Source organism: Ictalurus furcatus, chromosome 21 (genome assembly GCF_023375685.1).
Source record: "Ictalurus furcatus strain D&B chromosome 21, Billie_1.0, whole genome shotgun sequence".
NCBI classification, from domain to species: domain Eukaryota; kingdom Metazoa; phylum Chordata; class Actinopteri; order Siluriformes; family Ictaluridae; genus Ictalurus; species Ictalurus furcatus.
Genome location: NC_071275.1, coordinates 21,877,291 through 21,889,790, shown reverse-complemented (window position 1 = coordinate 21,889,790; position 12,500 = coordinate 21,877,291). Strand labels below are relative to the sequence as shown.

The 12,500-nt window shown below is 42.2% G+C and overlaps 2 protein-coding genes across 3 annotated transcripts in view; both read right to left on the bottom strand.

Moving 5' to 3' along the window:
- strip1 (striatin interacting protein 1) overlaps positions 1-7,588 on the bottom strand; it is an 11,726-nt gene extending 4,138 nt beyond the window's left edge. For both annotated transcript variants that reach the window (XM_053653318.1, XM_053653319.1), the window contains exons 1-12: positions 7,448-7,588; positions 6,927-6,996; positions 3,863-3,937; positions 3,649-3,783; positions 3,206-3,326; positions 2,923-2,991; positions 2,704-2,810; positions 2,453-2,580; positions 1,458-1,640; positions 1,012-1,232; positions 493-558; positions 350-413 (exon numbers count right to left, since the gene is read on the bottom strand). In XM_053653318.1, coding sequence (XP_053509293.1) covers positions 350-413; positions 493-558; positions 1,012-1,232; positions 1,458-1,640; positions 2,453-2,580; positions 2,704-2,810; positions 2,923-2,991; positions 3,206-3,326; positions 3,649-3,783; positions 3,863-3,937; positions 6,927-6,996; positions 7,448-7,555 — 1,347 coding nt within the window. In that variant the 5' untranslated portion in view covers positions 7,556-7,588. The remainder of the gene's footprint in view (positions 1-349; positions 414-492; positions 559-1,011; positions 1,233-1,457; positions 1,641-2,452; positions 2,581-2,703; positions 2,811-2,922; positions 2,992-3,205; positions 3,327-3,648; positions 3,784-3,862; positions 3,938-6,926; positions 6,997-7,447) is intronic.
- A 639-nt stretch (positions 7,589-8,227) lies between these two features.
- The window catches only part of LOC128624723 (guanine nucleotide-binding protein G(t) subunit alpha-3-like), a 10,547-nt gene continuing 6,274 nt past the window's right edge, over positions 8,228-12,500 (bottom strand). Inside the window, exons 7-8 of the mRNA XM_053652383.1 lie at positions 9,074-9,227; positions 8,228-8,820 (exon numbers count right to left, since the gene is read on the bottom strand). Of these exons, the coding sequence (XP_053508358.1) occupies positions 8,633-8,820; positions 9,074-9,227 (342 nt within the window). The 3' untranslated portion in view covers positions 8,228-8,632. The remainder of the gene's footprint in view (positions 8,821-9,073; positions 9,228-12,500) is intronic.

The window sequence follows — 12,500 nt, the reverse complement described above, 5'->3', positions numbered from 1 at the left end:
TCAACAAATTTACAACATAGACATATGACTTATAACTAAATCTTTCACTAAAATGAGTATTTCATCCTCCAGCGTTGGAGTTGGTGCTTCGAGTCACACCAGTAAAGTCACAACCCTGGGGATCTCAATTAATTATGAAGAGTCGTACTACATGAATGATTATGGATATGATTATCAGCTGGATGGATCGCCGTCTATTAACAGTTCAATAATGCAAAGGCTCGCTAATAAACTGGGAGAACCCTTCCTGTCTATTAACAACTGGTGAAGATTCCCTGTATTTACACATATGATATTACATAACATAGTATGTTATACACACACACATAGTTATAGCACAATGTATTACCTGTTTGAGGGTTTTGATGCTCTCATGGATCGGCCGGGGTAAACCCACCACTGTATCTGTGTCACTATAACACACACCGTATAAAATGGACCAAAACACACACACGGTAGTGTAATAACGTAATAGTAGTGACAGTGACTCACTTTCCCAGCGTATAGCCGATGAATTTACTCCTGCTGCATTCCAAAAAGTTCTCAATGTCTTTCTCCCTGATATACACACACACACACACACACACAGAGTAAATAGGAGAGTCTATGGCCCCGTTCACACCTGGCAATAATATGCGTCCTGGGTGATCAGAGCATACGTGTACAGTTGGGATGTATATTCCTACACACCTGGCATTATAAACACATCTCCCTTGTGAACACTTTCATACAGTGATGGGATTTCATAACCTGTTCCCAGAGAGGTCGTCACACACATCTATAATACCAGTCTTCTGCTGCATTCGTCCTAAGACCCAGACCACCTCCGAATGAGGTTTGAGTGATTGGATCTCAATGTGTCCTCCAGATGCATTTGACTATGTTTACACCTGTACTTACACCTGTACCTGCGCTGTCACCCAAGGTGCCTGTTAATGCCAGGTGTGAACGTGTGTGTGTGTGTGGGGGGGGGGGGGGATTTGTTACAGGCTGATAAATATGTCTGTCTACCGGACTTTTGGAGCCCACGGAAGCCCTTTAGGGAAGGACACTCTGTCAGAGGATGGGTGAGGAATAGGCGGGACCATGACCTCATCACGCTCCAGAGGGAAAGGTTCGGCTTCTAGAGAATTCTCATTATCATCACTCTCCTCCTCTTCCTCCCGTGCGTCCTCTGCCTTAAAGGGATCCTTCTCATTAAAAGCCTCCAGATTCTCCTGCTTTATCAGGGCCTGAGGGAGACAGGTGGAGGAAACACGACAGAGGAGGGGGGCAGAGACAGACAGTTTGTCGTGTAATATGATGCAACAATATGCAAATCAGCTCAGAAAAAATAAATGCTTTGTTTCTCATGTCCTGTTCTATTAAATGCATTGAAGAGAAATTGATGATGGATTGTGGTGAGAGGAAGTGTTATGTGTAGAGAGAGAGAGAGAGAGAGAGAGAGAGAGAGAGACCTTGTGTTCTCTGCGTGTACGTCTTTGTTGCTGGTCAATGATGTCACAGGCGGAAGTGGGCGGGGAGGAGGCCCTCATGCTCTTCATCACTCTGATGCTGTCTTCAGGAAGGCAGGGCAAACCAAGCTCTGCCCTCTTACACACCTTCAGACTCAGCAGTTGCTCAAAGCCTCCCAATGTGAACTACACACACACACAGACCTACACACTTACATTTATTCACACACAAGGGTTATTATAGTTTTTCAAATATTGCTAGTTTTCATTTTTATTTCGGATTCATTTCGGTTAGTTTTAATGGTGCATAAATAGTTTTGATTTCTTTCTAAATCTTTAGTTTGAATTTAGGTTTTATCTATCGTCCACAAGCGTTTATGATCAAATGATTGTTTCCACAGGCCTTAATAAGAATGAAAGCACACTGTAAGTGATGAAAAGGTACACACACGGTTTAGTGTGAGGTTTTAACACACCGCAGTAGTGCACAGTGTGAACGCCAAGTTAGGTGTAACCCTAACTCCGCCCGAGCGCTCCACCACTCTAAAACTGCTGCTGTGCTGAGGAGCTCTAATACACGTACCTCTGCCACCTACTGGTCATTAATGATTAGGCAACATTGATGGATCTGTGCCATTCAACCTGTTCTTAGACCATCCAACATTTAAAATAAAAAAAGCAAAGTTATATTCTCTAAAATTCTATTTAGGTTTTGTTCCTGTTCGTTATAGCTGCACTTTAGTTTTCGTTTATTTGGAAACTCACATTTTAATTTTTATTTCAGTTAATGAAAATGTGTCTTCACTGAGTTTTAGTTTTCGTTAACAATACTAATCTTGGAGTGTCTCACACACACACACATGCTTACATTAATTGATACATAATTATACACACACATTTAAACACATACAAAAAACTATATACACTTTTATACACACAAAAAACCTCCTAGTGTGAATTAAAGTGAGTTGATAAAGACAGACAGACAGGTAGGTTACCAGAATGCTTTTCCAGAGCAGCAGCAACACTTTCTTCATGGGGAAGTGGGGGGCATGGCCACTGCAGAACTTGGTTACCATAGCAAAGAGCATCACAGAAACCGGCTCACTGTTATAGAGAGGCGAGCCTAACCGATCAGCGTGCACACATACACACACACACACACACACACACACACACACACACACACACAGTGAATCACAATGCTGCATAAAAGTACACACACGTATGCACGCACGCAAACACATACCCAGCTCAGTTTTAAAGGTTTCTCTTAAGGCTCTCCACTCTGGAGGATCTGCAGGATCTTCATGTCGAATCGTCTCCACAATCAGATACATGATGTTTAAGAGCACCCTACACACACACACACACACACACACACCAGGACAGTAGGTCTTTTAAAAACTGAGCTCCATCTATAAACAGGAAGATGAAACACTGTGTGTGTGTGTGGGTGTGTGTGTACCTGAGGTCTGTGCTGTCTGCGAGGGATATGGCAGGTTTCCTCACTGCACTGCTGCAAGCTGCATTATTACTGACACACAATTTTTTCAGTAGTTTTACACTTCTGAATGCTCCCACATCACAGTAGCCACAACCACATTATAACCCCACCCCTCCCTATCCTAACACACCACATTAACTCCACCCCTCATACCAGCTTTTAAAAATCTATCATTATCATCATCATCATCATCATCATTATTATTATGTTGTTGCTGATTATTAGTGACATGATGAAGAATTACTCGATCTCCATGTTGAGCAGCTCCACCAGAGCGGAGAATGTTCCGGCCTCCAGCAGCAGGAACACATTATACCTCACCCAGTACTGAAGCTCTGCCTCCGTGCTACATTCCGCAAATGTCCCTGTCACACATGCACACACAGGTATACAGGTCTTTAATGTCTGTTTGAATGTTGTGAGCATGCAGAGACAACATGTTACGTAACTGACAAAAATCAAATTTAATGGCCACCAACAGGGTAACCATGACAACATCTTGTGTGCACACGGCCAGAAGCAGAATGAAGGTAGTTACTGGTCAGAGTGGTGTGTGTGTTATGCTGATGAGTGTATGATGTCATCTGAACTGAAAAGCCTCCAAGGCTCAGCCAGAATGTAAAACTGTAAGTGTGTGTGTGTGTGTGTGTGTGTGTGTGTGTGTGAGAGAGAGAGAGACTGACTGACCTTGTGCCATATAGAGCACAGCCCTGGCAACCTTCAACCTTTTAACTCTGCAGGTGACGTCCAGTCCATCCAGCAAACGCAGAGCATGAGCCCGATGCTCTGTTACACTGAGGTCCACCCAGCGCTTCTCACACACTGCAGAGCACACACACGTTTTTTTTTTATCTCACACCATTGCTAATTCTTGTTGCCATGGAAATGAAAGGAGACTTACAGTGCGTGTGTAAATCCTCCTCAAAGCATTTCCTGTTCAGCTGAAACTCTGGACCCTCAGTGTAGCTGTACAGTTCTAACACACACACACACACACACACACACAGCAGTAAGTTAACAGTATAAACAGCAGTGAACATAAATGATGTCAGTAAGCAAGTGAGTGAGTATCTCCTCCTCCAATTGGAACAAGAATACGCCTTGGAAGATGCAAATATCTATAATAAATAAATAAATATAAAGGGTTATAATATGTGTGTGTTTAGTTGCTTAAATTTAGTGTTTAGAGCGGCAATAACTAATCAATAAAAAAGTAGAATAATATATATATATATATATATATTACACAGAAAATATATTTGTAGAGTATTTCATATCCAGTTAATGTTACTATAAAAAGTTTATATTATATATTAGCAGTTTGATGTCAGTGATGGAGTAGAAATGCTTGTGTTTGTGGAGAGTGAATGTGAGACTAACAGGAAGTTTTAGATTTCAGTCAATATTAAGATGAATTAATAACATTCAATAATCGCTTATCGTATCGGCTGAGAAATTTAGTATTGGTGCATCTCTAATATGTGCGTGTGTGTGTATGAGAGAGACACCAGAGACATTTACTCGCTGTGTCCAGTTTCAAAAACATGCACAGGAACATGGCAGATCACTACACACTACACCCTACACACTCCACACTCCATCCTACACTCTAACCCTACACTCCCCATCCTACACCCTACACTCTAACCCTACACACTCCATCCTACACCCTAACCCTACACACTCCATCCTACACCCTAACCCTACACACTCCATCCTACACCCTAACCCTACACACTCCATCCTACACCCTAACCCTACACACTCCATCCTACACCCTAACCCTACACACTCCATCCTACACCCTAACCCTACACACTCCATCCTACACTCTAACCCTATACCCTACATCCTAACCCTACATCCTACACTCTAACCCTACACCTACACACTCCATCCTACATTCTAACCCTACACCCTAACCCTATATCCTACACCGTCTAGGGTATGAAGTTTAGAAGGGTACTATAGTGTCAAATGGAACACTATGTACATATACAGTGGCATGCAAAAGTTTGGGCACCCCAGGTCAATATTTCTGTAACTGTGAATAGCTAAGCCAAGATGACCAGATTTCCAAACGGCATGAAGTTAAAAATGCCACATTTCTTTAATATTTTAAGCAAGATTTATTTTTTATTTTCATCTTTTACTGTTTCAAAATAACAAAAAAGGAAAAGGACCTGAAGCAAATGTTCGGGCACCGTGCAAGGTCAATACTTAGTAACACCCTCTTTGGCAAGTATCACAGCTTGTAAATGCTTTTTGTAGTTAGCTAAGAGTCCTTCGATTCTTCTTTGGAGGATTTTCACCCATTCTGCCTCGCAAAAAGTTTCTAGTCCTGTGAGATTCTTGGGGCGTCTTGCATGCATTGCTCTTCTGAGATCTATTTATTTAATGAATTAATTATTTTCGATGATGTTTAGGTCAGGGGACTGTAAGGGCTAAAACCTTCAGCTTGCGCTTCTTGAGGTCGTTCACTGTGGATTTTGAGGTGTGTTTAGGATCATTATCCTGTTGTAGAAACCATCCTCTTTTCACCTTCAGCTTTTTTACAGACTGTGTGATGTTTGCTTCCAGAATTTGCTGGTATTTAATTGAGTCCATTCTTCCTTCTAACAGTGAAATGTTCCCCGTGCCACTGGCTGCAGCACAAGCCCAAAGCATGATCGATCCACCCCCGTGCTTAACAGTTGGAGAGGTGTTCTTTTCATGAAATTCTGAGCCCTTTTTTCTCCAAACATACCTTTGCTCACTGTGGCCAAAAAGTTCTATTTTAACTGCATCAATCCATCAGGCTTGTTTAGATGTTCATTTGCAAACTTTTGATGCTGAAGTTTGTGATGAGGACGCAGGAAAGGTTTCCATCCATGTAGGTTATATTTGTGCAGGTGTCGCTGCACAGTAGAACAGTGCACCTCCACTCCAGAGTCTGCAAAAACCTTCCTGAAGGTCTTCTACAGTCAAAGGGGGGTTTTGATTTGCCTTCTAGCAATCCTATGAGCAGTTATCTCTGAAAGTTTTCTTGGTCTTCCAGAAATCAACTTGACCTCCACCGTTACGTTAAACTGCCATTTCTTAATTATTAAAGAATTGAGAGCTCAAATCTCTTGGGGTGCCCAAACTTTTACATGGTGCACCTTTCCCTTTTTAACTCAAAAAATGTACAAAACAAAACAAAAACACACAATATCTTGCTTCAATTGTTGAACACAAGGTTTCATATTTAACTTTATGCCTTTTGTAGATCCGTTCATCCTCTATTCACTTAGCTATTCACAGTAACAGAAGTTTTGACCAGGGGTGTGCAAACTTTTGCATGCCACTGTAAAGCGATGCCGCTAGCATTGGCAGATACCCAGAGTCACCGACGATGAATTTCTTCAGTTTACTTCAGCGTTACCTTTCATACCCAACATGACCTCAGTCACCATCAGACGGAGACGTAATCGTCATGTGACTGAGGAAGAAAGTGTGTGACCCCCAAGTCCTCTAAGGCAGGGGAGCATTTTATATTAAACATCACCGAGAAGACTGTAACCTGTAAACTTTATAAAGTGGAGATTGTGTAGCATGGAAACACGACAGTGATGCTCGAGCACAAACTTGTGTTTATTATTCAAAATGCTCCACTGTGTGTGAGGGGGTGGGGGAGCGGGTGCGAGTTGCTTTAAAGGTTTAGTTTAATTCCAGTTTATTGTCATTGCTGTGTTTGTGCGTTACGTGTAACGGCAGCGGGGAACAGAAACCACGCAGAGCAGTGAAAGGGAGATTATAAATTTAGGATTGTAATTGAATGTGTTTTCAGTGAATCCACAAATAAATAAATAAACAAACAAAAAACAAACAAACAAAAAACATACATATATAGTGTCGAGATTTTGTTTATCTGATTAACCGAAAAAATAATCAGCAGATTAATCGACTATGAAAATAATCGTTAGTAGCATCTCTAGTTGTGTTACCTGAGAGTTCAGCCGCCCATTTATCAGCGTCAAAGTACTCAAACTCCAGATCAGGAGACTCACACACCCCCTGTAACACACACACACACACACACACACACACACACACACACACACACACACACACACACACGCGCGACCGCAACTCAGCTTTCCAAAGCGGTTCAGAACCACTAACACTTTTTCTCCTGGTCACCGCTTAGACACTCGCTTTTTATCTTCATCCCGTTTAACAGCTTTATTAAAGCTAAACTCCACTATTTTAATTCAGTTTACATTTAAAGCCACACTGACATCAACGATCAGCTCTGTCCCAGTAACATCTTTAACTTACTTTGTTAAAATTAACAAGTATTATTATTATTATTATTATTATATAACTGGAGGAACATCCGCTTGAAAGATTTCATTTAGCTTAGCCTGTTAACTTGAGCTAGCGTTAGCCTCTACGCTAACCCAACTGAGCATATCATGAACACGTTTGGTCACGTGATCACGGCGGTAACTGAAGTTGTGCTCACCTCAGAATCTTTCCTCTGATTTCTGAATTCGGCTCGACCTTTCCCGGTTAACATCGCTTTATTCTGTTTATTATTCCCGGTCAGTCCTCCATTACCGCCGCCCTCCATCTTCACCACTGCCAGCTGAACTTACCGAACTCTCGCGAGAACAGCGGATAATCTCGTACCTCGCCCAGCTCTCGTGAGAGCAAAACAGTTATTATCCAGCAGGCGGCGCTCGATCCACGCAATGCATTAGGGGAATGTGTTTTATTTCTGATTCTGTAAGATTGAGATTTGAATATAACAAACTCAATAACGTGTGTGTACATATGGAAAAGTGGACATTAGAGCACAATAGTAATAATAATAATAATAATAATAATAATAATAATGAAAACAGAGAGAAACAATCAGGGCTCTGTGTGTGTGTGTATTGGTCACTCACTGACCCTCAGATTGTGCCAGGCTAAAACACTGCTCTCCTTCATTTCTCCTACTAGGCTGGGCAGTTTGTCCGTATTTGGTAGAAACTGGAGAACTGGGAGTGTGTGGGATAAAATTTCTCAAATAATATTTAATGCAAGTGTTTGAATTTTATATACACTCTGTTAGATACCACAGATCTGTCTCCACAGCATTGTTGTTGCACTGTGTGTACACTCTCTGCTCTGTAGGGATTTCTTGTAGTGGCATGTCTTGATGGTCAGTGTGTGTGTGTGTGTGTGTGAAGGAGAGAGTGAGAGAGAGAGAGAAGATCCAGATGTCATGGAAACAGACTCTCTCTCTCTCTCACACACACACACACACTGACCATCAAGACAGGCTGCTATTACATACACACACACACTCAGGATTCTACATTTATTGCGCACAGGCAGTTAAACTTCAGTAAGGAGTCACAAATTACAAAATAATACAATTATTACAACATATTTAAGCTGTTTTTATTTCTTATATTTTCCATGACAGGAGGGACACACTGCAGTGTGGTACAAGATGAGTAACATGCTACATCACTAACACAGAGCTTTTGTTCATTAACATCTTCATCAGTCAGGACACTGTCAGAGTGCAGCAATGCCTTCTGGGTAAATTGTGCTCTGATCTAGGATTAGATTGAGGACTGAAGCAGAGAGCCATGAACTGTGTTCTGTCATAATATTAAGCCATCACTAGCCTGTGTGTGTGAGTGAGAGAGAGAGATCAGAGCTGTCCACACTCCTTCAGGTTTTGGATAATGATGTCAGTGACGGTGTTAAAGCTGCTCTCGATGTTGGCCGTGTCCACAGCGCAGGTCAGGTGTGTGTAGATCGGCTTCGACCCTTTGTTGGTGTTCAGATCTTCAAACTGCTGCCTGATGAAGTTACTTGCATCCTCAAACGTGTTCAAACCTACACACACACACGCACACACACGCACACACACACACACACAGCATGGGCTCTGTCCCAATCGCTGGAGCTCAGCACGCTAGTGTTTTTGATACTGGTTATTTGATGTTGGAGTGTTCATTCAGTGGTGTGTATTGTCTGTGTGTGTGACGGACTGTGTGCATTACCCATAATGCCCTGTGAGCAGTTTGTATGTATTACCCATAATGCACTGATGAATGTATGGCATTTGGGACACAGGCCTGGCACCCACCTTTGTAATTTGGGAAGCAGGCCGTCAGCGGCACTTTGTTGATTTTGTCCTGGAATATATCGGTTTTGTTGAGGAACAGGACGATGGAGGAGCTGCTTAAGAACTTATGGTTGCAGATGCTGTTAAACAGGTGGAGGCTCTCATGCATACGGTTCTGTACACAAACAGTGAAATAGCACAGCATCTTAACTAAATCTGTCAGTCTGTGTGTATGTGTTGTGGTGTGTGTGTGTGTGTGTGTGTGTGTGAGTGTGTATGTGGTGTGTGTGTGTGTGAGAGAGAGAGTGTGTACGTGTTGTGTTGTGTGTGGGAGTGTGAATGTGTTGTGTGTATGTGTGAGAATGTGTATGTGTTGTGTTGTGTTGTGTGAGTGTGTATGTGTTGTGTTGTTTGTGTGAGAGAGAGTGTGTATGTGTTGTGTGTGTGTGTGAGAGAGTGTGTATGTGTTGTTTGTGAGACTGTATACATGTTGTGTGTGTGTGTCTATGTGTTGTGTGTGTGTGAGAGAGCGTATGTGTTGTGTGTGTGAGAGAGAGTGTGTATGTGTTGTGTGTGTGTTGTTGTGTGTGTGAGTATCTATGTGTTGTGTGTGTGAGAGAGAGTGTGTATGTGTTGTATGTGTGTGAATGTGTGTGAGAGTGTGTATGTGTTGTGTTGTGTGTGTGTGAGAGAGTGTGTATGTGTTGTGTTGTGTGTGTGTGTGAGAGAGTGTGTATGTGTTGTGTGAGAGAGTGTCTATGTGTTGTTTGTGTGAGAGTGTGTATGTGTTGTGTGTGTGTGAGTGTGAATGTGTGAGTGTGTATGTGTTGTGTGTGTGAGAGAGTGTGTATGTATTGTGTTGTGTGTGTGAGAGAGTGTGTATGTGTTGTGTGTGTGAGAGAGTGTCTATGTATTGTTTGTGTGAGAATGTGTATGTGTTGTGTGTGTGAGTGTGAATGTGTGAGCGTGTATGTGTCGTGTTGTGTGTGTGAGAGAGTGTGTATGTGTTGTGTTGTGTGTGTGAGAGAGTGTGTGTTGTGTTGTGTGTGTGTGTGAGAGTGTGTATATGTTGTGTTGTATGTGTGTGAGAGAGTGTGTATGTGTTGTGTGTGAGAGAGTGTGTATGTGTTGTGTGTGTGTGAGAATGTGTATGTGTTGTGTTGTGTGTGTGAGTGTGAATGTGTGTGTATGTGTTGTGTTGTGTGTGTGAGAGAGTGTGTATGTGTTGTGTTGTGTGTGTGTGAGTGTGTATGTGTTGTGTGTGAGAGAGTGTGTATATGTTGTGTGTGTGTGAGAGAGAGTGTGTATGTGTTGTGTGTGAGAGTGTGTATGTGTTGTGTTGTATGTGTGTGAGAGAGTGTGTATGTGTTGTGTGTGTGAGAGTGTATACATGTTGTGTTGTATGTGTGTGTGAGTGTGTATGTGTTGTGTGTGTGTGAGAGAGAGTATGTGTTGTGTGTATGTGTGAGAATGTGTATGTGTTGTGTTGTGTTGTGTGAGTGTGTATGTATTGTGTTGTTTGTGTGAGAGAGAGTGTGTATGTGTTGTGTGTGTGTGAGAGAGTGTGTATGTGCTGTTAGTGAGAGTGTATACGTGTTGTGTGAGTGTGTATGTATTGTGTTGTTTGTGTGAGAGAGAGTGTGTATGTGTTGTGTGTGTGTGAGAGAGTGTGTATGTGTTGTGTTGTGTGTGTGTGAGAGTGTATATGTGTTGTGTTGTGTGTGTGTGTGTGAGTATCTATGTGTTGTGTGTGTGAGAGAGAGTGTGTATGTATGTGAATGTGTGTGAGAGTGTGTATGTGTTGTGTGTGTGTGAGAGAGTGTCTATGTGTTGTTTGTGTGATAGTGTGTATGTGTTGTGTGTGTGTGAGTGTGAATGTGTGAGAGTGTGTATGTGTTGTGTGTGTGAGAGAGTGTGTATGTATTGTGTTGTGTGTGTGTGTGAGAGAGTGTGTATGTGTGTGTGAGAGAGTGTATATGTGTTGTGTTGTGTGTGTGAGTGTGTATGTGTTGTGTGTGAGAGAGTGTATATGTGTTGTGTGTGTGTGAGAGAGTGTCTATGTGTTGTTCGTGTGAGTGTGAATGTGTGAGTGTGTGTGTGTGAGAGTGTGTATGTGTTGTGTGTGTGAGTGTGAATGTGTGAGTGTGTATGTGTTGTGTGTGTGAGAGAGTGTATATGTTTGTGTTGTGTGTGTGAGTGTGTATGTGTTGTGTTGTGTGTGAGAGAGTGTATATGTGTTGTGTGTGAGAGTGTCTGTGTTGTTTGTGTGAGTGTGAATGTGTGAGTGTGTATGTGTTGTGTGTGTGAGAGAGTGTGTATGTATTGTGTTGTGTGTGTGTGTGAGAGAGTGTGTATGTGTTGTGTGTGTGAGAGAGTGTGTATGTGTCGTGTTGTGTTGTGTGTGTGTGAGAGTGTGTATATGTTGTGTTGTGTGTGTGTGAGAGAGTGTGTATGTGTTGTGTGTGTGAGTGTGTATGTGTTGTGTTGTATGTGTGTGAGAGAGTGTGTATGTGTTGTGTGTGAGAGAGTGTGTATGTGTTGTGTTGTGTGTGTGTGAGAATGGGTATGTGTTGTGTTGTGTGTGTGAGTGTGAATGTGTGTGAGAGTGTGTATGTGTTGTGTGTGTGAGAGTGTGTATGTGTTGTGTGTATGTGTGAGAATGTGTATGTGTTGTGTTGTGTTGTGTGAGTGTGTATGTGTTGTGTTGTGTGTGTGTGAGAGTGTGTATATGTTGTGTTGTGTGTGTGAGTGTGTGTGAGAGTATGTATGTGTATGTGTTGTGTGTGTGTGCGAGAGAGTGTGTATGTGTTGTGTTGTGTGTGTGAGAGTATACGTGTTGTGTTGTGTATGTGTGTGAATGTGTGTTGTGTGTGTGTGTGTGTGTGTGTATGAGAGAGAGTATGTGTTATGTGTATGTGTGAGAATGTGTATGTGTTGTGTTGTGTTGTGTGAGTGTGTATGTGTTGTGTTGTTTGTGTGAGAGAGAGTGTGTATGTGTTGTGTGTGTGTGTGAGAGAGTGTGTATGTGTTGTTTGTGAGAGTGTATACATGTTGTGTGTGTGTGTCTATGTGTTGTGTGTGTGTGAGAGAGAGTATGTGTTGTGTGTGTGTGAGAGAGTGTGTATGTGTTGTGTGTGAGAGAGTGTGTATGTGTCGTGTTGTGTTTGTGAGAGAGTGTGTGTGTTGTGTTGTGTGTGTGTGAGAGTGTGTATATGTTGTGTTGTGTGTGTGTGAGAGAGTGTGTATGTGTTGTGTGTGTGAGTGTGTATGTGTTGTGTTGTATGTGTGTGAGAGAGTGTGTATGTGTTGTGTGTGAGAGAGTGTGTATGTGTTGTGTTGTGTGTGTGTGAGAATGGGTATGTGTTGTGTTGTGTGTGTGAGTGTGAATGAGTGTGTATGTGCTGTGTTGTATGTGTGTGAGAGAGTGTGTATGTGTTGTGTGAGAGAG